Raw genomic sequence first — 27974 nt, forward strand, 5'->3', positions numbered from 1 at the left:
TTCTAAGCCTGGTCATCAAAGCCTCTAGGCCATAACCTACCTTTGCTGCCTCCCTTTCACTATCTCAAACAGAGAATCTTCATCACACTCCTGTTGTTGTGTCTGGACAAAGTGCCCCAATTTCAGTATCCCTTTATGAAAGGTGTACACACCTGAGATTCCATGTTCCCCTTTCCTATATCTAGAAACTCTTCTCATCTCTTAAAGACAGAATTAAATGCTATACTCTCTACAGTCAGGTCTGGATCACTCAACAAGATCTGAGCTCGCTTATCGCTGCAAATCCTTGGCAAGTTGTATCTTGATTTTTTAGTTATTTTTTTCAATTTGCCTAATATATTACTGGGCTTTGCCCTTACTGTATGTTTGTAAGATACTTGAAGGCAAAAATTTATTTCACATACCAGGAGATGCATTTATTTTAAAGAGATCAAAGATTTATCTACACAGTAATTGCTAAATATAAGCAGTGCCTTCAGCAATATAAATATCATATTGGGAATTGACCCCATATGTGTAAATCATTAGAGTCTATAAAAAGAAAGTTTTGCAGAATGAAAGTGGTAAAATGATAGCTTTGAAACAGGCTATAGCGGAAAAGAAAAAAACAATATTAACTCTTGAAGACATAAGCAATATGCCCTTGTTAAAAGGTCAGGGGATAAAAGAATTGATACTGTTTGCTTCTATCAGCTCAACACAGCTATGTTCTCAGAGGCACATTCTGGGCTATTCCCTGCATGTGTTGTGCAACATCAATGGCAGCCTGAGATCTGACAGGACTGTCTTTAATTTAGGAGGCTCAATCCTAGGAAAACATACGAGTACATTGACAATCTTATTATTTTTAACTGTGATAAAATGAACATCATGTAAAATTTAACATTTTAACAATTTTAAGCATTACAGCTCTGTGGCATTAAGTACATTCACATTGCTGTGCAGCACTCTTATTTAAAAAATATCTTTTCCCGGATAAAATAGTATATGCTTATTGAAGAAAGAAGAAATGAAAAACTATGTACATCCATCAGGAAGAAATAAACATTGTGTTGGTATATATTCTTCCATAACTTTGTCTTTAACATATGTAATTTAAAAATCAGATCTTTTTGTGCCTATGATTTTTAACTTGCTTATTAAATTTATCAATAATTTGAGAACATGGTCCTCTGGTTCCAGGAAATACAGTCTTTCACAAAAAAATAACTTTTGCAATGAGTGCCATATTTTTAGATAACTCGTGATTATCTTCAGAGAGGTAAATTTAGTGACAGCCTTCTCCCTTTATACCATGTTTTATTCCTTCTTAAACATAATTTGATAATTATCAAATGAGCATTTCACTTTTACATTGGCCATTGTGTATGTTTTTGTAAAACAGAATATTTAATCCTTAAAAAAATCAATCAATCCATGTTTTCTTTTGCCTTTCAAATTTTGTTTTCAATTTTTCATTAATTAAAAATAACTAATCTTTGCACATACCCAGATAATTGTTGTAAGATAAATTTCTAGGATAAGTGAAGACATGCTTTGCAAAATGCGATACAGTTTGCCAAACTTCTTCAAAAAAGTTAATTCAGTGTGTGTCCTCACAATCATTTGATATCATCATCATATCCCTTCTTTGCCAATTTGACAGTGTGAAATACAACACACCATTGTTGGTTCAAATAGCATTCTTTGATAAAGAATTAGAGTAAACAATTTCATATATTGATTATCTATTTGCACTGATACTTTAATAAATATTTTGCTTCCTTATCTAACCAAGTATTAATCTTTACTTATTTATAAAACAAACCACTTGTGTTTTGTTTAGAAAAATATGCAGTATGAAGTGAAAGTTGAAATTTTTAAAAAAATATTTTAAAATGATTTCATTATTTAAAAATTCATTTCTGATTTATTTGAAAAAAGTAAGTATATGAGTATATGACAAAAATCTTCTATTCCCTCAAGTTGAGTTGTGGCCTTTTTTGATTGTTCCATTAATCCAGAAGCTTATTTTGACATTACCATAAAATTTGCATTACTGAAACTTAAAAATGTTTTTCTACCACCTTACAGTGCAATTCACTCCCTTTCATTAATTATTTTCAAATTTGCCTCAGTTATTGCAACCCTTTGATTTTAGAAATAAACTCTGGAGAAATTTGATCTAGCTATAAAACAAAAATCTATTGGAAATTTATTTGGAATTGCATTAAAATCATACATTAATCTTGGAAAAACTGACTATTTATAACATATTCTACTATACAATGTATCATTTCGTTTTAGTCCTAGAGCAATCTTCAGTTTTCTAAAGACTATTACATTTTAATATATTTGTTTTTATTTGATCAGCTCTACTCCTGTTTTCTAGTTGATTATTTTGAATTTTCAAGAAGAAAACCTATTCTCTTTAACTAAAAAAAAAAAATAGCTCTGCCAAATGCAATCTGTGTGATGTTAGGAAGATTATTCAATCTTAAATTCAATTTTCTTCACATGTAAAATGGTGATATTTGTAATACTAAACTCAGTAGGGTGTGAGTATTAGAGAAATTTAGCACAGCACCTGTCATAGTATAAGCACTCAATAGAGATTAATTTCTTCTATTTATTGTATTGAAAACAAAACTTTCTAATCCTAACTTACTAGGTTATCATTAAATATAGTAATTGAAATCTAGCATTTATGGAAAATTTTGAAAAATTTAAATTTTTTCCATTTTCATATTATTAATTGACTAATTAACAGATTTTATAACACTGGCCTCTCAAATTACTAAATCAAAACACAATTTTATAAATCATAGAGCTTGAGTTGATTTTATTATATGTATACAATATCCATGTGTTTACATTTTATAAATTACACATTAAGCATTTCATAATTATTTCATATGTGTTGGAGGGTGCCTATCAAAATTTTACTACTTCAATAAAATAAATGACGAGACTACACAATGTTTTCCAATGCACTTGAAATACATTTTATATGGAAAGCATCATTTTAAATAATACTTTTTAGCAATTTATTTATATGGTTGTTAACATTAAACTTCTTGTGCTCATTAAATCAGATTTGCTAACTTGAATTTCCAGGAATCCACATTTTAAGAAATATTTTTAAAAAGTGATTTTTCAAGTTTTGATTATTAGCAAATCAAATATATAGCTAGTTGTAGCTACTGAACCTATTTTATCATGAATTCGAGTTAAAAAAACCTTTAAAGGGAGTATAGTATACAAAAAATATTGAATCACTATGTTGGACACCTAATGAAACAAACATAATATTGAAAATTAACTACACTTTAATTTAAAAAAATCTACATTTCAAACAGGAAAAATACTGCCAAAAGAAGCTAAGTTAAAAAACTAATCTAAAATACAAACAAAAATCAGGACAAAATGAGCTTGGTGGAAGTTGAGACATGAGAAGAAATACTGAATAAAAATATTTGGTAAATCTTCAATAAGTGCCTTGCGAAAAATGGCTCTCCAGTGGAAGAGAATGATATTAGACTCTTAAGCCATATACCAAAATCAACTCAACAATGGATTAAAGACCTAATCATAAGACTCAAAACTCCTAAGAGAAAAAATAGGGGGAAAGCTTCATTCTATTGGATCTGAAAATAATTTCTTGGATATGGCTCCAAAAACCCAGGAAACAAAAGTGAAAAATTAGTACTATGTCAAACTAAAAATCTTCTGTGAAACAAAGGAAACAATCAACAGTGTCAAAAGGCAACTACAGAAAAGGACACAATGTTTGTAAACCATATATCTCAAAAGGGGTTAATAGCCAGAATATATAAAGAACTCCTACAATACAACAAGAAAAAAATAAAATAATCTAATTTAAAAAATGGGTAAAAGACTTGAACAGACATTTCTCCAGAGATGATGAACAAATGGTCAATAATCATATAAAAAATGTTCAACATCACTAATCTTCAGAGGAATGCAAATCAAACCATAGGAGTTATCACCTCATACTCATTAAGATGGTGACTATAAAAGATTTTAAAATAACATGTGTTGGTGAAGAAATGGAGAAATTTGACCCCATGTGCACTTGGGAGAGATTCTAAAATAGTGAAGCCATCTATGAAAAACAAAAAATTAAAGATAGAACTGCCAAATGATCCAGCAGTCGTTGAGAATTTATGCATGCTGCAACATGGATAAGCCTCGAAGCCATTATGCAAAGCAAAATAAGCCAGTTACAGAAGGACAAATACTATGTGACCCCATTTTTATGAATTATCTTAAAGTAGTCAAATTCATAAGAAACAGAAAGTAAATGGTGCTTAGCAGGAGCTGAGGGGAGGGGAAAATGGAAAATTGGTGAATGGACATAGTATTTCAGTTTTGCAAGATGAAAAAGTTCTGAGGATCTATTTCTCACAGTGTGTATACACTTAATGCTACTGAATTGTATATTTAAGACAATTGTATTTTTAAGACAATTTTATGTTGTATGTTTTTTTATCACAATATTAAAATGTTGGGTAAATATCTACATAAAGTTAAATTTTACGTGCAAAAAATAATATATCTTCTTTTTCTCAGGAAGAAAATGTGCTTGAAAACAAAACAAAAAAATAGCTTGTAAGATAAAGACAATGTGAATCATAATCTTTTTTTTTTTTTAGAATCTTTTTATGGTTTAGGAAGAGGCTAAAGATACCAATTACATATGCCTAGAAAAAGGTACCAAATAATAGACAACACATTTAAAATTTTCAAACCAGTAGAGAAAGAAATTATATGAGGGGAAAGTAAACCATAATTCAATACATAAGAAAGCAAAACATAGAATAAAAGAAGTCAGTGGACATAGAGTATGCTGATAAGAAACAATAATATATCTGTAATTGTAACAGATGTAACTGTAATAAGCACTTGAGTTAAAAACAAAACTTTACATTATGGATTCAATAAAGAACAAAACCAAATCATTTGCTATCTAAAAGGGAAACACCAGAGACACAAGATCTTAAATGGCTAATTGTCTAAAGCAGGATAGAAATACCAGGCAGAAATATTAATCAAAAGAAATCACTGATTTATTAATACCAGAAAAAATATTTTTAACCTAAACTATGAATAGAGATCAAGAGATTCACTATATAATGATAATAGTTTACCTTATTAGAAAGCTGTAATAGTCTAAAAGTATTTATGTATACAATATGTAATAAGATAGTGTAAACAAATATTTTAACTGTAGAGTAATTAATAACATCTACCAAATAGTGGGAAATAATATTTAAATATATTAATAACATATCTTTCCACTATTTGATAGATGAAGTCAAAAACAATAATATAAAAATATATCAACAGCACAATTAAAAAAATAATTCATATATAGAAAACTCTGTACTCAACCACTGCACAAAACATATTTTAAATCAAAGATTATTTTTCTATGAATATTGGTCAATTCCCAAGTCATTCTGCCAGCCTCAAGCTATTTCAAAGACTGACATCAGACAAATGATAATCTCCAAAAAGTGACTAAAGGAGAAATTAATAAGAAAAGGGAGACTGAAAAACAACATGTTTGTAAATTTAAAAATATTACTGAAAAATATATGGGCTTAGGAGAAATGATAAGATATGAAGAATTAGAATTGAAAAATAACAAAAATACTATGCATTAATTTGGTGAAATTCAGATAGGGTAGTTCTTAGAAGAAAATTTATAGCCTTGAATGTCTGTATTGGAAAAAAAAAAGATGCTTGAAATTAATGAGTTAAATTTGCAACCAAAGAAGTAAAAAATACCAGCGTAAAAAAGACCCATTAAATTTACAGGTTTAATTCCTATCAAAATATCCATGACATTTTTCACATTACTAGAACAAATAATTCTAAAATTATTTAGAATGGCAAAAGACCCCAATACCAAAGCAATTTTGAGAAAAAAGAACATAGCTGAAGGTATCACATTCCTTGACTTTAAATTGTGCACAAAGCTACAGTAATCAAAACAGCATCATATTACCACAACAACAGACATATAGAAAAATGGAACAGAATGGAGGGTCGAGAAATAAACCCACACAATTATGGTCAATCAATCTAAATCAAAAGAGGCAAGAATATATAATGGAGAAAAGACAGAATTTTCTATAAATGGTGCTAAGAAAACTAGACAGCTACATGCAAAAGAATGAAATTAGAGTATTTCCTCACACCATATAAAAAATAAATTCGAATTGTATTAAAGACCTAAATGGCTGAATCCTTAATCACTGCACTGGGCAGAGGATGGAACCCACATCCTGGCTGCTGCAGAGACATCTATCAATCTATCTATCAATGAGTCTAGCAGGAACTCCTAGACTCATAATTCTTAAATTTAAAAATAAGTATATAAAGAATTATATATGCGACCATGTATTGCAAAGTTGTAAACTTTTATGTGTAAAATCTATTTATGCTACACAAGAGTTTCACTTAGTCTTCATTGCGAGTATTGCAACATCCTGGACAGCTCCATACCCACTATACTACTCATTATAACACTGAATTATCAGAGAGATCAAATTTTCTTTAACTGTATTTGCATTCTCAAAATGTGGGTGAGTCATTCCAGATGAATTAGTGAAAGGCAAAAGACAAAAACCATTTAACAACTACTAAAAAACAAAGATAAATATCAATACTATCTTGCTCTGGGAAGACTTTAAAGGCTAGCATTTAAGACAGAATCTAGAAATTAATAGATTTATTCATTTTATTTCTTAATAATTTTAAATTCTATAACCCAACAATATGATAAAGGAAAGGTTATGTCTTCATTTTTAATTTATATATATATATATAATTTCATTATCTTGTGTTAATGTGCTACTACTTCCATCAAAGTGTTAAAAAAGAAGAGAAGTGGTAAACATTCTTGGTTTTTTACCTATCTCGAGAGAAATACTTTCAGAATTTCTCTAATGATAAGGGTATTTGCACTAATTTTTGTTGATTCCCTTTATAAGATTAAGAAGGCATTCTTGGTTTGCTCAGGATTTATTGTCATAAAATCATTAATAGATTTTTTTTCTTGATTTAATTGATATTTATCTAATGATATTTGTACATATATACCCATACATATATGTACACATACAAACATCTAAGTAATAAATAATACATATATACACATACCCAAGCACATATATTTGCACTCAAAATATATATATAACATATTTTATATCTTATTTATATATTTATATTGTATAGACACATACATACACGTGCATATATATTTAAATTTGATTTGGTAATGTGGGGAGGATTTTACATAAGTATTCAAGTGTGAGTCTGGGTTAAAATTTTTCTTTATTACACCATTTGTGTCATCAGGATGGCTATCAAGGTTTTGCTAGCCATATAAATAAGAAAGTATTTTTTTAATTAACTGAGAGATTTTATATGAGATTACACTTATTTCTTATTTGGTTATTGGGTAGAACTCACTAATTAAGCCATCTGAGCCTGGATTTGCATTGTTGAAAATTATGACTAAAATTTTAATTAAATAGTAATTTGATTTCTTTACTGGTTATAGGAGCATTCAAGCTTTTTATTTCTGCTTGACTATGACAATGTAACTAGTATTTTGTAGTAATTTTCCCATTTCATTTACATTTTAAAGTTATTGGCATAATTTTAAAATGTTCTTATTCCCATTTTGGTGTCTAAAGCATCTATGTTATAATAATCTTTTTTATTCTAAAAATTAGATAATTGTGCTTTCTCTGTTATTCTTTTTTCTTTCTTGATCTCTTTTCATCCTCTCTTCTATTTTTCTAAGTTGTTTCAAAGTACCAACTTTGTCTATACTTTGTACCATGATATTTTTATGTTTTTAAATTTATCTTTTTTTGTTTTTTTGGTCTTTTTAGAACCACAAGTGTGGCTATGAGTTTCCAGGCTAGTGGTGGATTCAGAGCTGCAGCTGCTGGCCTATGCTACAGGCAGAGCAATGCTGGATACTTAATCCACCGAGGGAGGCCAGGAATTAAACCTGCATTATCATGGATATTAGTCAGGTTCTTAACCCACTGAGCTGCAATAGGAACCCCCTAACTTTATCTTTTATTTATAACTTCCTCCTTTTTGTACATTTCCATTAATTTTATTGCTCTTTTCCAGCCTCTTTATGTGGATATCTATCTCATTAGTTTTGAGTTTTTCTTTTTTTTCTTTTGCTTTTAGGGCTGACCAGCAGCACATGGAAGTTCCCAGGCTAGATGTCAAATCAGAGCTTTAGCTGCTGGCCTACACCACAGCCACAGCAATGAGGGATCCAAGCCGCATCTGCAACCTACACCACAGATCATGGCAATACTGGATCCTTAACTCACTGAGCGAGGCCAGGGATCAAACCCACATCCTCATGGATACCAGTCAGATTCGTTTCTGCTGAGCCACAATTGGAACTCCCCATTATAATTATTTTCTTATGGGAGTACTCAAGTGTGTGAATTTCCTAAATACTGCTTTTAGGTGCATGTAGGCTTGGTGTTCTCAGTATAATTCTTATAATTGAAAATAATTTCTAATTTTCATTATAATTTCTTGTTGGCTAAATTGGATATTTGATGTAAATTTCTTAATTTTAAAATGTGTGGGATTTTTCTAATTACCCTTCTGATACCGAATTTTAATTTAATTGTGTCTGAGATCACAATTTGTACCATTATTTCAACTCTTTTAGACCATTTACCACTTATTTTAAATTTACATCTTTCAAAAAATTCCTGGATTTTGAGTCATTTCCTTTATAAATTTTCTGAGCTATTTGGTCTCTTATTTGATGAGTCAAATAAGAATAAAAAAAAGTAAATTATATTTGAAAGAAGATGAACTTTTGCTTATCTGAGATTAAAAGAGACTTGATGGGATAAACTACCTTCTCCCCTGCAGTCACAGAAACTCTCCAGATGCAGTGTGTATAAGAAGGGTAGCCATTTGGAAATCCTGGGGAGGAAAGATTGCCATTGGATTCTTGAAGAGTTTCTCCACATGCTAAAAGAAAAAAATATGTATATTTGATTTTTTTAGATAGATGAAATGATAATATCATTCTTTAATTTTTATGAAAGACATGGCATCATACATAAATGAAACCTTGAGCATTTTGGTGTTAGACTAGAATATATATTTGTATTTCACAAAACACTTATGTCTTTCTTACCACAATTTCCATATACTTAATGGAATCACTAGAGCTAATCATATAACAAGATTCTGAGATTAAATAGTCCGGCATTCCTAAAGTTCTTTCTCATGGAAACCTTTCTCATTCATTCCCAAGGAGCCAGCAGCCAACTTCTAAGTCACCCATATTTAGACTCAGGCCAGTGGATGCCTAGGGTGGCTTTGGGACCACATCAAACATTCCACTAATACATCTGAAGTAAAGTAAGGTTAACCTTTTTTTTTTTTTTTTTTTTTGCTTTTTAGGGCTGCACCTGCGGCATATGGAAGTTCCCAGGCTAGGGGTCAAATCTGAGCTACTTCTGATGGCCTTTACTACAACCACAGCAATGCTGGATCTGAGCCATGTCTGCAACCTACACCACAGCTCATGGCAATGCTAGAAACCCTGACTCACTGAGCAAGGGCAGGGATGCAACCCATATTCACATGGATGCTAGTGGGATTTTTTTCACTGTGCCACAGTGGGAACTCCCAAAGTGAGGTTAATATTAATAATGAATACCATATCAAAGTTGAAAAAAAGAAATCTTAATAACTAAAAATTATCAATTAAAGAGGTTTCAAAATGTCATACACAAAGAAAATTTTTCTCAGGATAAGCTGGAAAAAATTGAAAGATAACATCAGAGAAGACTCAAATATTCCTACAAGAGGTAGACATTTATTTACTCTGTTTTCTGCTGCTCATACGTAGAAATTGCTGGAAATGCAATTATATTTTCCTCCTACTAAGCCTGTCTAACTCCTTGGAAGAAATTATTAGTCATCTTAAATGGCAAATAATCATCTGCACAGCCTCAAGATGTGTGATTGATACCTCCAGGGCCATTTCAACAGACAAAGAGAGCATAATTGGCTCATTGGTTCAGCCACTGTTGTAGTCAGAAGCATTTTATAATGGATTTTCTTGCTGCTTTTGCAAAGTGTGGTACAAGCCACATGAGCTAGGCTGCTTTAAGCACCCTTAATTCAAAAATAATTCCTCTTTCTGACTGACTTCACTCAGTATGAGATTCTCTAGTTCCATTCATGTTGCTGCAAATGGCATTATTTTGTTCTTTTTATGGCTGAGTAGTATTCCATTGTGTATGTATATTTGGAATCTAATATACAGGACAAATGAACCTTTCCACAGAAAAGAAAATCATGGACTTGGAGAATAGACTTGTAGTTGCCTAGGGGGAGGGGAGGGAGTTGGATGGATTGGGAGTTTGGGATTAATGGATGCAAACTATTGCTTTTAGAGTGGATTAGCAGTGAGATCCTGCTGTGTAGCACTGAGAACTATGTCTAATCACTTATGACAGAGCATGATAATGGGAGAAAAAATAATGTATTCATGTATGTGTAACTGGTCACTATGCCGTACAGTAGAAAAAAATTGTATTGGGGAAATAACAATAAAAAAATTCCTCTGTGGCAGCCCGTTTATATAAAGATTTATAAAAAGATATTTATAACCTTCATTCAGTAATTTGAAAGAGCAACTCTTCCCTCTGAAGGAGACTTAAATAAAAACTGATATATTACCATATTACAGAGCCATAGCTACTATCAGGTGAACTCTTGCCTCGTCAAAACTCAATAAATGATAAATGGTTCTGCATCTATTGAGTTAAGTGAAGAAACAAAGACGACAACTTTGAAAACATAAAGTAGAGCTGTAAAATCTGACACAATATGAATATTTAGAAACACAGATATTTATGTTTGCAAAACAAAATAAATTTAAATTTAGAGCAAGCAATGTGTGGCCTTAAAATGAATTAACAATGAGATCCTACTGTGTAGCACTGAGAACTACGTTTAGATACTTATGATGGAGAATGATAATGGGAGGAAAAAGTATGTATACGTGTATGTGTAATTGGTTCCCCATACTGTACAGCGGGGAAAAAAAAATGTGTTGGGGAAATAACAATTAACAAAAAGCAACAATGCTTATTACTCTGATGAATAGGCAGATAAAATCACTTTAGAATAGAATGAGACAAAAATACTCAAGGTAAATAATATATAATCAGCACTTTCCATGAGTCATCTGAGGGCACTTGATAAATGTGACGTTATAAATAAGAATCCTTAGAAAAATGAAAAATTTGTTGAGATCATTAACACAAACAATGTGCTTCTAACCAGGAATGGTTTTTTAAAAATAAATTCTGTAATAATTGAAAACTCTACTAAGCCACAAAGAATGCTGGTACCGGATTTTCTAAAGTTGAATCAAAACAATTAAATATATTTAATACATAAATGTAAATAAATTATACTGTTTTGGTAAAAATATAAAGCAAAACACTCTCTAAAGAAGAAAAAAATAATTCAAAAATTAAATAAATCTATTATATAGCACCTACTTATAATGTAAAAATTGCAAACATCTATTATCAAATTCGGGTAATTATTTGTACATTTTTCCCAATGAGTGTGGCTGTCTCAGGCTACCTGATCCATATTTCAAATCAATTTTCCCAACCATTTGTTGATTCATGCTCAGATATAAAAAGGAAACTTTATTATTAAAAGAACTGAAGGAAAATTATCAAGGAAAAGGCAATACCACTAAGTTAAATGCATAGTCTGTCCATTTACTCAGAAAGGTATGTGGATAAGAAAAGAGAAGTTTGGGTAGTTCCCACTGTGGTGCTACAGAAACAAATCCAACTAATATCTATGAAGATGCGGGTTTGATCCCTGGCCTCTCTCAGTGAGTTGGGGATCCAGCGTTGCCATGAGCTGTGGTGTAGGTCACAGATACTGCTTGGATCCCACATTGCTGTGGTTGCTGTGGCTGTGACATAGGCCACCAGTTGTGTCTCCAATTCAGTATTTAGCCTAGGACCTTCCATAAGCCATGGGTGTGGCCCTAAAAAAAAAAAAAAAAAAGAGAGAGAGAAGTTTAAGTCACGGCATTATTCCTTGTTAATTATTTCATACAAGCAAGTTTCAAAAACTTTAATCTCAATTTTTTTTTCTTCTGTAAAGTGTATTTCATAAAGTTGTTTTGTAGGGCTCAAGAATTGTGATGCCAAAGACCCCTTTTTACCTCTAATACAAGTAGGAAGGTTGTCACAATTGCTACAATTAACAATTGTTAATTGATACAATATGCCTTTGAGCTACAAAATTCAGTCATATTTAAGAGAAAAAAAGTATAAAGTAATATACAAAGGTAAATTATTATCATGTTCCTAATCAAAATTATTCTAAAACATAATCCAGAAGTTAAACTTCTATCTCTCTAGGCAGATGACATGATCTTATATGCACAAAACTGCAATGATTCCACAAACACACAAAAATACTGTTAGAAGTAGCAGAAAAATCAGCAAAATTGCAGAATACAAAATCAACACACAAAGAATGAGTCGCATATTCATAAACTAACAACAAACAATATGAAAGGGAAATTAAAACAATCTCATTTATGAGAACACCAAAAAGAAATAAAATATTTAGGAATAAACTTAACCAATGAGGCAAAACATATATACTGAAAACTGCAAAATGTTGCTGAAAGAAATTAAAGAAAGACACAAGCAATGTGTTCATGTATTGGAAGACTTAATGTTAAAATGTTCTCCATACTACCCAAGGCAATCTACAGCTTCAATGCAGTCCCTATCAAATTCACAATGGCATTTTTTGAAGAAATGGGGAGAAAGTCTTAAAATTCATATAGAACCACATACCTTGAATAGAAAAGAAAAACAATCTTGAGAAAAAGGAACTAAGTTGGAAGCCATATACTTCTTGACTTCAAAACATATTACAAACTGACAGTAATCAAGAGTATGGTGCTGGCATAAGGAGACCAATGGGACAGAATGAAGAGACAAAAATATATCCACACCTAAACAGTAAAGTGGGATATTCAACAAGAGTGCCAAAACTACACAGTGGGGAAAGGATAGTTTCTAGATATAAACATATAAAAGAATAAAGTTAGACCCTTATCTTTCACTACACACAAAAATCAACTCAAAATGGATTGAAGACTTACATAACACCCTAAATTGTAAAATTCCTAGAAGAAAAAAAATAGGTGAAAAGCTTTATAAATGTAGGCTTGGCAATGGTTTCTTTGATTTGAAATAGCACAAGCAAAAAAAGCAAAAAAAGACAAGTGGGACTACATCAAAGTAAAAAGTTTTGTGCAAAAAAATAATACTAATACAGGAGTTCCCTGCTGTGGTGCTGTGGGTTAATAGTCTGGTTTGTCTTTTACCCAGTGTAGCGGGTTAAAGGATGCAGTGTTGCTACTTCTGCAGCTCGCATTCATTCCCTGGCCATGGAACCCACATGTGTTAAGGGTGCAGCTGAGTGAAAAATAAATAAATAAATAAAAAGCCTTGTTCAGCAAAGGAAACAATCAATGACATGAAAGCCAGTCTTTGAAATGGAAGAAATCATTTGCAAATCATACATTTCATGTGGGATTAGTATCCAAAATAGATAAAGAACTCTTACAACTCAATAATAACAAAACAAAACAAAACAAACAACCAACTTTTAAAATGAGCAAAGGACCTGAACAGGCATTTCAAAGAAGACATACAAATGGCCAACAGAAATGTGAAAAAAATGCTCAACATCATTAATAATCAGGGAAGTGCATATCAAAACCAAAATGAGATATCACCTGTTAGGATGGCCATTACCCAAACAAACAAACAAACAAACAAATAAAACAGGAAATAACAAGTATTGGTGAGGATATGGAGAAATTGAAACAAGTTTGCACTGTTGGTAGGAATGTAAAATGGTGCAGTCACTGTGGAAAACAGCATTGAGTTTCCACAGAAATTATAAAAAGAACTACCAAATGGTCCAGCAATTCCACTTCTGGATATTGATCAAAAAGAACTGAAAACAGAATCTTGAAGAAATATATATATACTCACATATTCATTGAAGCTTTATTCAGAGTAACCAGGAGATAGAAACAACCTAAATGTCCACTGACAGATGAATGAATAAAGAAAATGTGGTATATACATACAGTAGAATATTATTAAGCTTAAAACAGAAAGAAATCTGCTATGTGCTACAACATGGATGAATCTTGAGGACACTATTCTAAGGGAAATAAGTCAGTCATACATAGAAGGACAAATATTGCATGAGGTTTCTAAAGTCATCAAACTCACAGAGGTGGAAAGTAAAATAGTGGTTGGGAGGAGGGGAAAGGGAGTTGGTCTTCAATAGGTATAGAGGTTCAGTCATGCAAGATGAAAAAGTTCTAGAGATCTGCTGTATGATATGCATATGATTAACAGTACTGTACTGTGTAATTAAAAGTGTGTTAACAAGATAGGTCTCGTTATGAGTGCTAATTAAAATAAATTAGTCATTAAAAGTTAAACTTCTAAATGCTTTATCATATGATCCATCTCATTTTTGCATCGACTCATGTATTTTTTTTCTTCTAAGATAGAAAATTGTGTATGAATTATACAAATGCTAGTTGGATTGTGTGTGGCTAAGTAATTATCACAAATTCTTGTGTTTTTAATAATATGGTTAAATTTACAGCTAACTGTATATTTGCATCTACAAATATTTTCACCAGCAAATGTCTATGTTATCTAATAAATATCAAAGGTTGAGAACTATTTTTCCATATTCTGTAAGAACACATTTACAATTTTACTAACTCTAAAGAAAACATACACTAACTTGTATCAAATTAATCTCTTTCCAAAGGATCTTTTATTTATCTCTATATTTATTTTATTACAATTGATTTAGTGTTCTGCCAATTTCTGCGGTACAGCAAAGTGATGCAGTTATAAATACACACACACACACATATGTATATATGCACACATTCTTTTCCTCACGTTATTCTCCATCATGTTCCATCACAAGTGACTAGATCTAGTTCCCTGTGCTATACAGCAGGATCTCATTGCTTATCCACTCCAAATGCAATAGTTTGCATCTACTAACACCAAACTCCCAGTCCATCCAATCCCTCCCCCTCCCCAGGGCAACCGCAAGTCTGTTCTCCACGCCCATGAGTTTCTTTTCTATAGACAGGTTCATTTGTACCATATATTAGATTCCAGATATAAGTGATATCATATGGTATTTGTCTTTCTCTTCTGACTTACTTCATTCAATATGAGAGTCTCTAGTTCCATCCATATTTCTGCAAATGGCATTATTTTGTTCTTTTTTAATGGTTGAGTGATATCCCATTGTATATAAGTATCACGTCTTCTTAATCCAGTCATCTGTTGACGGACATTTAGCTTGTTTCCATGTCTTGGCTATTGTGAGTAGTACTGCAATGAACTTAGGGGTGCATGTATCTATTTCAATGAAAGTTTTGTAAGATTTATGCTGAGAAGTGGGATTGCTGAATCATATGGATATGTAATTAACTTTTTCTTACATCTATGGCTCCCTTGAACTTTTATTTGTAATAAATAAGATATAGGTTTAAATGATTTTAAGATAAGGAATGTTAAAAGGAATCCTAAATTATCTGAGTTGTAATGGTTAGATTAATTTACTGATTTTATTTTTTATTTTTATGGCCCCGCCTGTGGCATACTGAAATATTTTTAAATATATTTCAATAGTAACTGCCTAGCCAAGTCTGAATCATTCATTTCTTTGGCCACACCTATAGCATGTGGAATTTTGTGGCCAAGGATCAAATCCGCACTATGGCGGCGACCCAAGCCACAGCAGTGACACCAGATTCTTAACCTACTCCTGAGTCATCCTTTAAGAGGAAGCACAAATACCAACTCCAAGAAGACTTCTTCCTCCAGAATGTGCTCATTGTAGGCAACTCTCTCAGAACTGCTTTAGCATCCTTGCCTGAGAAGATTTTCTTCCTCAACAAGTGATATTATTTATATAATCCAACAGATGATTGGCTACTTATGTGTATCATCTGTGTTTTCTTCTCTGTGATTATAACATCTGGTACAGTGCCTTTCACAAATTAAAGCAACTATTTCATTCCTACAGGAACCACCTATTGTGCACCTAATTTATAGCTGATTCAGAATATCATGAGGGAAAAGCCCAGTGCCAGTCCTAAAGAATCTTATACTCTAATGTGGAAAATGAGAAGTGAATTGATGATTATAAGATTAAGACATAAAAGCTACAATAATGTAAGACATTTACAACCATGGGTGTCCCAGGAAGCCAGGGAGTTTTTAAGTAGGAGGTTACACAGGAGAGAAATCCTGAATATGAGTTAAGATTTAGCCAGGGAGGCAGTTATGAGTTTCTTGTCTGGAAGAGGAGACAGAAGGCAAGCATATTTTAGTGTCAGGACTGAATGAAATAGAGGTGAGAAACTAGGCTGTTAAGGGAAATACCTAAAGAAGAGGCTGAAGGAAGAGACAAGGGAAAATCTTGAAGGTGACATTGAAAAGGAAATCACACTTTATCCTAAAATAAGCAGAGTAAGATTTGCATATTAAGAAGTTCCTTGAAGAGCAGTGTAGCCATAGAACTAAAGAGATGTAAGAATGGAGGGAATAGGTCAACTGGGAAGCAATGTAGCAATCCAGACACAGTGAGGATCCCTGGCCTAGAGGATTCACTTCAAAAATGTGAGATACCCAGGACTACCTAGTAGCTGGTGGGAGTGCAGTGGGTGAGGGGTGGGGGGATAGACCATGATGGAAGGTAATATAAGAAAGAGAATGTATGCATATATGTGATTGGGTCACTTTGCTGTACAGCAGAAATTGGCATAACATTGAAAATCAATTACACTTAAAAAAACCTCATATTAATTTTAAAAATAAATTTAATGAAACAAGTGTTTAAAAAGTTTCTAGTATTCAAATTCCATGCACATTGAAACTGGTCTTCCCTTCCTACAACCTCCACACAGATGTGCATCCATAGACATGGATATTCTATACATATACTGTATGTTTAACAATACTTCATTTTTTTCTTTTTAGGGCTGCACCCATGGCATATGGAGGTTCCCAAGTCAGGGGTCCAATTGGAGCTACAGCTGCCGACCTATGCCACAGTCACAGCAACACAGGATCCGAGCCGCATCTGCGACCTACACCACAGCTCATGGCAATGCCAGATCCTTAACTCACTGAATGAGGCCAAGGATCGAACCCACAACCTCATCGTTCCTATTCAGATTCATTTCTGCGGTGCCATGACAGGAACTCCTAACAACACTCTTAAATTTGTGAACATAAATTTTATGTGTGTTCATGGGTAAATACAATACACTTTTATATAACAAAGAAGATTCTAATCCTCAGAAACCACTATTTTTAGATATCGATTTACTTTATATTTTTCCTAATTTTATTATATTACTTGATATTTAATTAAAGAAAATTTACTCAGAGAATATTAAGGTTGACAGTCGGTGTAAGTATTAAGTAGTTACAAGCCAAAGATCATGGGACTATATAAAAAACACTTTTAAGAGAAAATGCAAATAAAGACCAGAGACTGTATCAGAAGAGAAGTTAAATTTGAGCAGTTTAGAAATAGAAAGGGAAAGTAATCCTAAATTTAAATTAAATAAGAGGAGAATATATTTAAAAAACAAGAGCCACAAGAAAAAGAAGGTCCCAAAAAGAGAGAGAGCAAGAGAACAAATGAATCATTTATAAACAGAAGAAGACACACCACCACTGACACACCCCAGAGAGGATCTCTTTCACCAGAAGACTGCTGAGTGCTGGGATAAAGGGAAGATGAAGGCTATCCTCTGCCTTAGGTGGATATTCTTGTGCTAACAGCATGTAGGGTGCAAGTGATGGTAATGCCAGGTAAGTGGGTATCCTTTCAGATGCCTTAATGGTAGGAAAGCTTGGAAGCCTTTGGAGGGGCACAGGATTGGTTCTTGGACAGCAGTGTCAAGACATCTATTCAATCTCAGGGTTGAGCAGCATCCTTCCCTTTGCCTTCCTGTTTCCCCCCTGGGTGTGTGCTCTGGAGATCAATGACTGCGTCTTAGATCAGTGGAGTGCCAGGGCTGTAAAGGATCATATCCCTTCTTCACATAACAATGTGCAGGGAGACTTCCCTTGCTTGCTTCTAAAAGTAAGAATAAGAAGTGGCAATGAAAACAATTCTAAACTGAAAGAAACTTTTCCTCATCCCCCTCAGGTTAAAAACACAACTCTATTTCTGTATGGAGCATTTTCATGATGCATATACACTGTACAATAAGTAATTGAGTTCTCACACAGAAATCTAATTTACATTTTTGGCATATATATATAAATACTACAATGGGTTACAAATTCTTTATCTTCTACAAAGACCCACAAAAATACCAGTTTATACTGTTTTAAGGGAATTGAAACATATACATTTTTAATGTTGTTCATCTTCCAGTTGATAAACACAACAGTATTTGCAGTTGGCCGACTATTACCTGCCTATCAGAAACTAGCCTTTTGAGACTCAGGGCCCAACTTAACAAGCCTTATCCTTGTATATCTTAGTGTGAATCAGGTCAGTGTTCTTTCCAAAATTAAACTCTATGAAATAGTTCTATAAAATACAGATCTATAATAGAGTTTTGAGCATAAACCCATAAAGAGTAAAATGTTGGAGTAAAAATTAGCCAAATACCTCTGATTGGCTTTATTCACCAGAAATTTCTAACAAAAGAAAACAATAATGTCCATTGACAGATGAATGGATTAAAACATGGTACATAAATGAAAAGGAATACTACTCAGCCATGAATGAAATAATGCCATTTGCAGAAACAAAGATGCAACTAGAGAATCTCATACTAAGTAAGTCAGAAATACAAAGACAATTACCATATGATATCACTTATATATGGAATCTAAAATATGTCACAAATGAACCTATCTACAAAACAGAAACATACAGACATAGAGAACAGACTTGTGGTTGACAAAGGGGACAAGGAAGTGAGATGGATAGGGAGTTTGCAGGTTAATAGATGCAAACTATTCATTCAGAATAGATAAGCAGTGAGGTCCTATTGTACAGCATAGGGAACTATATCTAGTCTCTTGGAATAGACCATGATGGAAGATAATATAAGAAAGGATACATATATGACTAGGTCATTTTGCTGTATATCAGGAATTGATACAACATTGTAAATCAACTATAATCTAATAAAAATATAAAAAGAAGTAGACAGTGGAAATATATAAACAAAACAAAAAGAAAACCAGACATATTCCAAAGGAATATGCAGTTTTATAACCCTCTCATCTCTGTATTAAAAATAAAATATACTAGATCTTAATTCATAAACCCTTACTGTCTTTCTAGGTGATCTATCAATATCAGTGACCAGATCAATGAGTTACATGTCATCATCCATATTGAATTATGAAATTCCTAGACGTTTCCTGAGTTTATTCGACCAAGTCACTTTTGTTTCGGCTTGCACTTGAGTGTTAATTTGCACAGTAAGAGAGTTTTATACTATATGTCAAGGAGCAAATATCACATTTTTGTGAATGACTCAGTGAGCCCTCTTCTGTATTCTATAAAGGAATTTCCTGGACTAATATAAATAATCACAGTAAATTTACTTAATATAACTTTTCATAATCAAATATATATGAAATTTTAAGCATTAGAATCTATGTAAAACTTCAATGATTAATATACCCATCGTATCTCTGAATGTATGTAAAAATTATTAGAATAGCATCCAATTAAAACTTTTATAGTCATTTTACCACTTGTGATCTTAGTATATGGAATAATGTTTCTAAAAGTGAATTCTATAGGTAAGTATTAGGTAAAAAGAGGTTTCCATGCGTAAAAAAAAAAAAAATCTGAGAAAGCCGTGTTAAGCAAAGTTAGGCATATATCTTTGACATGGGCTATTCCAAAGTATGTTGAGTGTACAGGAGGTGCACTGGGTATGCAATATTTCCAATTTGAAAGCAGACTCTTTTCCTTCTTGGGCCAGCAGGGTATTAGTGTTCCCTTGGAACACTGTTATTGAGCATTTCTTTAATCTTTTTTCACAACTTTATCTAGTAGCAAACATACAATAATTCATTAACAGCATGGTTAGAACTTTTTTTTTGCAACAAATTTATAAATCTCACCTAATAAAATTTAAATTTATATACTGGTAATGATAGCACTTGCAAGAAAAGATCATTCAGGAATCAGTTCTGAAGTTGAAATAAAGAATTTTTTTATGTTGACAAGGAAACTCATCATTTGAATATGAAACCATGACACTATTTAATAACAACTATAAAACAACCATGTTTTCTTACTCTTTTACTCATTAAAATAAATAAATAAATAAATAAATAAATAAATAAATAAATAAATAAATAAAAGCTTATTATCTCTGTTCTTGATTCCTAACAATTTAATTATAGCAATGGGTGTCCTGGAGTTCTCTCCTATTTCACTTTATGATTAGTGACTTTGAACTGAATATGTCAGTCACTTGGCAGTATGGAGAGAGACAAGTAAACAATTGAGTAAACTGTGGCTTATTCATCTGGAAGAGCACTATCAGGCACAATTATGCTTCTGAGTTTGGATGGCATAATACCTGGACATCTATACAGCTTTCTTGCCTGTGCAATATCTCCTTTGCTTAAACGGGTTCGTTGACCAATTGCTGGACGTATGCCATTATCATCACGAGAGGGGAGAATGGTATCCAGAAACATCCCCCTGAAAAAAATGAGAAGCAAGCGACACATAAGTCACCAAATTAAGACACATGCATTCCTTACAAATATAAGGTTATTTTTTTCTAATACATATCAAAGAGAAATACATCAATATTGATATTTAAACAATGTGCCAGGCTTTCACAACACTTTCATCAAAGTAGAAAAAAAATGTGTGTTAAATGTGTATGGCTAGCATAAAGTCAATGGTGACATTCACTTTTTATTTAAAAGTATATGTTTCTTGGGTGGGGGGATGTGCTTGGGCTATGGGATGGAAATCCTGTGAAATTGGATTGTTATGATCATTATACAACTACAGATGTGATAAATTCATTTGAGTAATAAAAAAATAAAATAAAATAAAATAAAATTTTAAAAAGTATATGTTTCTTAAAAATCTAAAATTGTATATAGTCTCACATCAAGTGTTTGTTTTGGTCTCTCAAGATCTAAAAGTACTTAACTTACCAAGTTGCTAATCAATTCTTCCTAATAGAGATCTGTTTTCTTAAGGACAGTTTATAATACAGTATGTTTTAGATGATTAAAATTGTAAAAGCCCAACAAAATATATATGTTAATATTTTTAAATTAAACTACTAATTTAATTTAAATATTTTAGAGGTTCAAAGATTTTAATATATGTTAAAACAAGAAAAGAACAAGACTGTCAAATTTTAGGACAGTTTAGATCAAAATAATTTTGGGACACACACACATATACACACACAAACACACATGTGTACATACAGTATAAAAACTTCATGGTAGAACTAATAAGCAAAAAAGCCTGAGCAATGCCCTAATTGCCTAAGCTACAGACACTGAGTTGTTTATCACAACTCAACTCAAGGTTGTGATAGAAACTTGCTATTTTTCTTTATATGCACTACTAAAAATTCAGAATATAATGCACTAAAGATACAATCTAATTTTGTAAGAAATAGCAACATTTATAGCGCTAAAGAAACTGCTGAGCTTAAAAGACGAATGGATGGGGAGACAGACTATTGGAAATCACTGATGCAGAATAGAAAAGAGAAAAAAGATTGAAAAGAAATGAAAAGAGCCTGAGAACTCTGGGACAATGTTAAATGCACCAATTTAACATTGGTTAAATTATAAAGTATAGGGGTGCCAGAAGGAGAAGAGAGAGAGAGAAAGGGACAGAAACAGTATTTGAAGAGATAATAGCCCAAAACTTCCCTGACATGGGAAAGGAACCACTCACTCAAATCCAGGAAGCACAAGGAATACCATATAAGATAAATGCAAGGAGGAACACCTTGAGACATATATTAATCAAACTGATCAAAATTAAAGACAAAGAGAAATATTGAAAGTAGCTATAGAAAAGAAACAAATAACATACAAGGGAAACCCAATAAGGACATTGGCAGATTTTTCAGCAGAAACTCTGCAGGCCAGAAGGGAGTGGCATGACATATTAACGTGATGAAAGGAAAAATCCTCCAACCAAGATTACTCTACCTAGCAAGAGTCTCATTCAGATTTGAAGGAGAAATCAAAAGCTTTACAGATAAGTGAAAACTAAGAGAATTCAGCCACTCTAAACCAGCTCTACAACAAATACTAAAGGAACTTCTCTAGGCAGCAAAGAAAAGGCCACAACTAGAAACAAGAATACCACAAATGACAAGGCTCACCAGTAAAGACAAATATACAGTAAAAACAGGCAGTCCATCCATGCACAATTATGCTACCCAAATCAGAAAGTGTGAGAAGAGGAGGACACAAATGCAGGACACTGGAGATGTATATGCAATTAAGAGACAAACAACTTAAAACAATCTCAATTATATAGACTCCTATATAAAAACTTCAGGGCAACTGCAAACCGAAAATTTATACTTGATACACAAACAAATAAGAAAAATCAACTCAAATACAACACTAAATAATTTCACCAAACCATAGGAGGAGAGAACAAGAGAAGAAGGGAAGAAAAAAGAGCAACAAAAACAAATCAAAAACAGTTAATAAAATGGCAATAAGAACATACATATCAATAATTACCTTAAATGTAAATGGACTAAATGCCCCAACCAAAAGACATAGACTGGCTGAATGGATACAAAACAAATTCCATATATACTATCTTCAAGACACCCACTTCACATCTAGGGGCACATACAAATTGAAAGTGAGACCATGGAAGAAAATACTCCATGAATATGGGAATCAAAAGAAAGCTTGAGTAGCAATACTCATATCAGACAAAATAGATCTTAAAATAAAGAATATTATATGAGACAAAGAAGGACATTACATAATGATCAAAGGATCAATCCAAGAAGCTATAACAATTGTAAATATATATGCACCCAGCATAGGATCACTTCAATATATAAGGCAACTGCGAACAACCTTAAGAGGAGAAATTGACAATAACACAATAATAGCAGGGGACCTTAACACCACACTTACAGCAATGGAAAGATCATCCAGACAGAAAATCAACGAGAACACAGGTCCTGAATGAAGCATTAGACCAGATGGAACTAATATATATTTATAGGACATTTCATCCCAAAGCAGCAGAATACACATTCTTCTCAAGTGCCCATGGAACATTGTTTAGGATTGATCATGTTCTGGGTCACAAATTAAGTCTCAGTAACTTTAAGAAAACAAATCATATCAAGCGTCTTTTCTGACTACAACGCTATATGGCTGGAAATCAAAAACAAGAAAAAAAACTGCAAAAAAACACAAACACGTGGAGACTAAACAACACGCTACTTAACAACCAATGGATCATGGAAGAAATCAAAGAGGAAATTTAAAAAAATGTGTAGAAGCAAATGACAAGAAAGATACAACACTCCAAAACCTATGGGATGCAACAAAAGGAGTTCTAAGAGGAAAGTTTATAGCAATACACACCTCCCTCAGGAAACAAGAAAAAGCTCAAATAAACAATCTAACTTTACATCTAAAGCTACTAGAGAGAGAAGAACAGATAAGACTTAAAGTTAACAGATGGAAAGAAATCATAAAGATCAATGCAGAAATCAATGAAATAGGAACGAAGAAAACCCATGAAAAGATAAATGAAACTAAAAGCTGATTCTTTGAAAAGATCAACAAAAGTATAAACCCTTAGCTAGACTTACCAAGAAAAAAACAGAGAGGACTCAAATCAGTAAAATTAGAAATGAAAAAGGACAAGTTACAATGGACATCACAGAAATACAGAGGATCATAAGAGACTACTGTAAGGAATCATATGCCAATAAAACAGAAAACGTAGAAGAAATGAACAAATTCTTAGAAAAGTACAATCTTCCAAGACTAAACGAAGATGAAATAGAAAAGATGAATGAACCCATTGCAAGTACTGAAATTGAAACTGTGATTTAAAAACTTCCAACAAGCAAAAGTCCAGGACCAGATGGCTTCACAGGCAAATTCTATCAAACACTTAGAGAAGAGATACGAAAACCAGAAAAATACCACAAAAAAAGAAAAATTACAGGCCAATTTCACTGATGACCATAGATGCCAAAATCCTTAACAAAATACTAGCAAACAGAATCCAACAATACATTAAAAGGATTGTATATCATGATCAAGTGGGATTTATCACTAGGATGCAAGGATAATTCAAAATCTGCAAATCAGTCAGCTTGATACACCATATTAACAAATTGAAGAATAAAAACCATATGATCCTCTCAAAAGATGCTGAAACAGCCTTTGACAAAATCCAAGACCCATTTCTGATAAAAACCCTTCAGAAAGTGAGTATAAAAGGAACTACCTCAACATAATAAAGGCTATATATGTCAAACCCAGAGCTAACATCATTCTCAATGGTGGAAAGTTGAAAGAATTCCTGCTGAGATCAGGAACAAGACAAGGATGTCTGCTCTTGCCACTACTATTCAACATAGTTTTGGAAGTCCTAGCCAGGGCAATCAGAGAAGTAAAAGAAATAAAATCAATCCAAATTGGAAAGGAAGAAGTAAAACTATCACTATCTGTGGATGCCATCATACTATACCTAGAGGATCCTAAAGACCCTATCAGAAAACTGCTAGACCGCTTCAATGAATTCGGTGAAGTTACAGGATAAAAAGTTAATATACAGAAATCAACTGCATTTCTATATACTAACAGTGACAGATCAGAAACAGAAATTAGGGAAGCAATGTCATTTACCATCACATCAAAAAGGATAAAATACTTAGGAATAAACCTACCTAAAGAGACAACAGAACTGTACTCTGAGAACTATAAGACACTGATGAAAGAAACCAAAGATGACACAAACAGATGGAAAGACATACCATGCTCTTGGACTGGAAGAGTCAATATTATCAAAATGACTATACTACCCAAGGCAATCTACAGATTCAATGCAATCCCTATCAAATTACCAAGGACATTTCTCACTGAACTAGAACAAAATATTTTAAAGTTTGTTTGGAAGCACAGAAGACCCAGAATAGACAAAGACATGCCGAAAAAGGAAAATGGAGCTGGAGGAATCAGGTTACCTGACTTAAGACTATACTATAAAGCTATAGTCATCAAAACCATATGGAACTGGCACAAAGACAGAAATATAGATCAGTGGAACAGGATAGAAAGCCCAGAATTCAATCCACGCACCTATAGTCAACTAATCTATGACAAAGGAGGTAAGAATATACAATGGAGAAAAGACAACCGCTTCAACAAGTGGTACTGAGAAACTGGACAGCCACATGTAAAAGAATGAAATTAGAACACTTCCTAACACCATACACAAAAATAAACTCAACATGGATTAAAGACCTAAATATAAGACCAGATACTATGAAACTCTTAGAGGAAAACATAGGCCAAACACTCTCTGACATAAACCATAGCAACATCTTCTCAGATCCATCTCCTAGAGTAATGACAATAAAAAGAAAAATAAACAAATGGGACTTAATTAAACTTAAAAGTTTCTGCACAGCAAAGGAAACCCTAAACAAAATGAAAAGACAACCCACAGAATGGGAGAAAATACTTGCAAATGAAGTGACTGACAAGGGATTAATCTCCAAAATTTATAAACACCTTCTGCAGCTCAATACTAAAAAAACCGAAACAACCCATCAAAAACAGGCAGAAGATTTAAACAGACAACTCTCCAAAGAAGACATACAGATGGCCAAAAAAAAAAAAAAGAGAGAGAGATGAAAATATGTTCAACATCACGCATTATTAGAGAAATGAAAATGCAAATCAAAACAACCAGGAGGTACCACCTTACCCTCGGCATAAAGGCCATCATCAATATGTCTACAAACAATAAATGCTAGAGAGGGTGTGGAGAAAGGGAACCCTGTTACACTGTTGATGGGAATGAAAATTGGTGCAACCACTGTGGTAAACAGTATGGAGATGCCTCAGAAAACTAAAAATAGAATGACCATTTGATCCAGCAATCCCACTCCTGTCATCCATCTGGAGAAAACCATGACTCAAAAAGGTACATGTACTCTAATGTTAATTGCAGCACTATATACAATAGCCAAGACACAGAAACAACCTAAATGTCCATTGACAGAGCAGTGGATAAAGAAGATGTGGTACATGAATGCAATGGAATATTACTCAGCTACTAAAAGGAAAGAAATACTGGCATTTGCATGGAGTTCCCGTCGTGGCGCAGTGGTTAACGAATCCCACTAGGAACCATGAGGTTGCGGGTTCGGTCCCTGCCCTTGCTCAGTGGGTTAACGATCCGGCATTGCCGTGAGCTGTGGTATAGGTTGCAGACGCGGCTCGGATCCCGCGTTGCTGTGGCTCTGGTGTAGGCCGGTGGCTACAGCTCTGATTCAACCCCTAGCCTGGGAACCTCCATATGCCGTGGGAGCGGCCCAAGAAATAGCAACAACAACAACAATAACAACAACAACAAAAGACAAAAAAAAGAAAAGAAATAATGGCATTTGCAGCAACATGGATGGACCTAGAAATTATCATGCTGAGTGAAGTTAGCCAGATGGTGAGACACCAACATTATATATCACTTACATGTGAAATCTAAAAAAAAGGACACAATGAACTTCTTTGCAGAAGAGATACTGACTCACAGACTTTGAAAAACTTATGGTTTCCAAATGAGACAGGTTGATGTGGGGGGGGGAAATGTGCCTGCAGTTAGGGACAGAAATGGTATAAAACTGGGTTCTGATGATTGTTGTACAACTATAAATGTAATAAAATTCATTGAGTAATTAAAAAAAACATATTTATTGAGTGTTGCTATAGCCCTGGATTTATAACAGTAAGTAAAAGAAACAAAAATCCTCCTCTTAGATTCTCACATTCTAATAGAAGGAGAAAGTCATTAAACAAGAGCTTGATAACTAGATAGTGACAGGTACTATGGAGAAAAATAAGGAAGAGAAGATGAATATTGATTATCTACTGATAGGAGAGCTTTTAAAAGAGTGATCAAAGGAAAATGCCTTTGGAGTTTGACATTTTAGCCAAACATGAAGGTGAGGAAAATGTGGGTAACTGTGAATAGAGAGTCCCAGAGAGAAACAATTAAAAGAAACACAACCACCCTGAGACGGGATACCCCTCAAGTGTTTGAGTGCCACAGAGTTTTAGCCTGAGGAAAACTCTTAATATGTGGATAATGGTAAAAAAAGGCATGACACGACCCATGAGTAATTTATAACTAAGCATCCTAACTGCTAGGTAAGGGTAGTGGGTAGAGATCTTTCGATAAAACCCAGGAAACTCAAATAGAGATTGGAACTCTTTGAAGCCAAATCTAAGTCTCTGCAAAACTCCAAACTGCCTGAGGTGAAGGTAGGAAAAGGGAACGATTTATGGGAATTGACCATCAAAAGTGAGAGCTTGCAGTGGTTAATGAACCTGACTAGGAACCACGAAGTTGAGGGTTTGATCCCTGCCCTTGCTCAGTGGGTTAAGGATCTTGCATTGCTGTGAGGTGTGGTGTAGGTCACAGACATGGCTCAGATCCCGCATTGTTGTGGCCCTGGCATAGGCCAGCAGCTATAGCTCTGATTCGACTCCTACCTAGCCTGGGAACCTCCA

General features: G+C 33.2%; 1 protein-coding gene across 1 annotated transcript in view; it reads right to left on the reverse strand.

The window, feature by feature from the left end:
* Positions 1–27974, reverse strand: part of TLL1 (tolloid like 1) — a 172485-nt gene that overhangs the window by 61290 nt on the left and 83221 nt on the right. Inside the window, exons 9-10 of the mRNA XM_047798099.1 lie at positions 20774–20898; positions 8921–9036 (exon numbers count right to left, since the gene is read on the reverse strand). Of these exons, the coding sequence (XP_047654055.1) occupies positions 8921–9036; positions 20774–20898 (241 nt within the window). The remainder of the gene's footprint in view (positions 1–8920; positions 9037–20773; positions 20899–27974) is intronic.

Source organism: Phacochoerus africanus, chromosome 10 (assembly GCF_016906955.1).
Source record: "Phacochoerus africanus isolate WHEZ1 chromosome 10, ROS_Pafr_v1, whole genome shotgun sequence".
NCBI classification, from domain to species: Eukaryota; Metazoa; Chordata; class Mammalia; order Artiodactyla; family Suidae; genus Phacochoerus; species Phacochoerus africanus.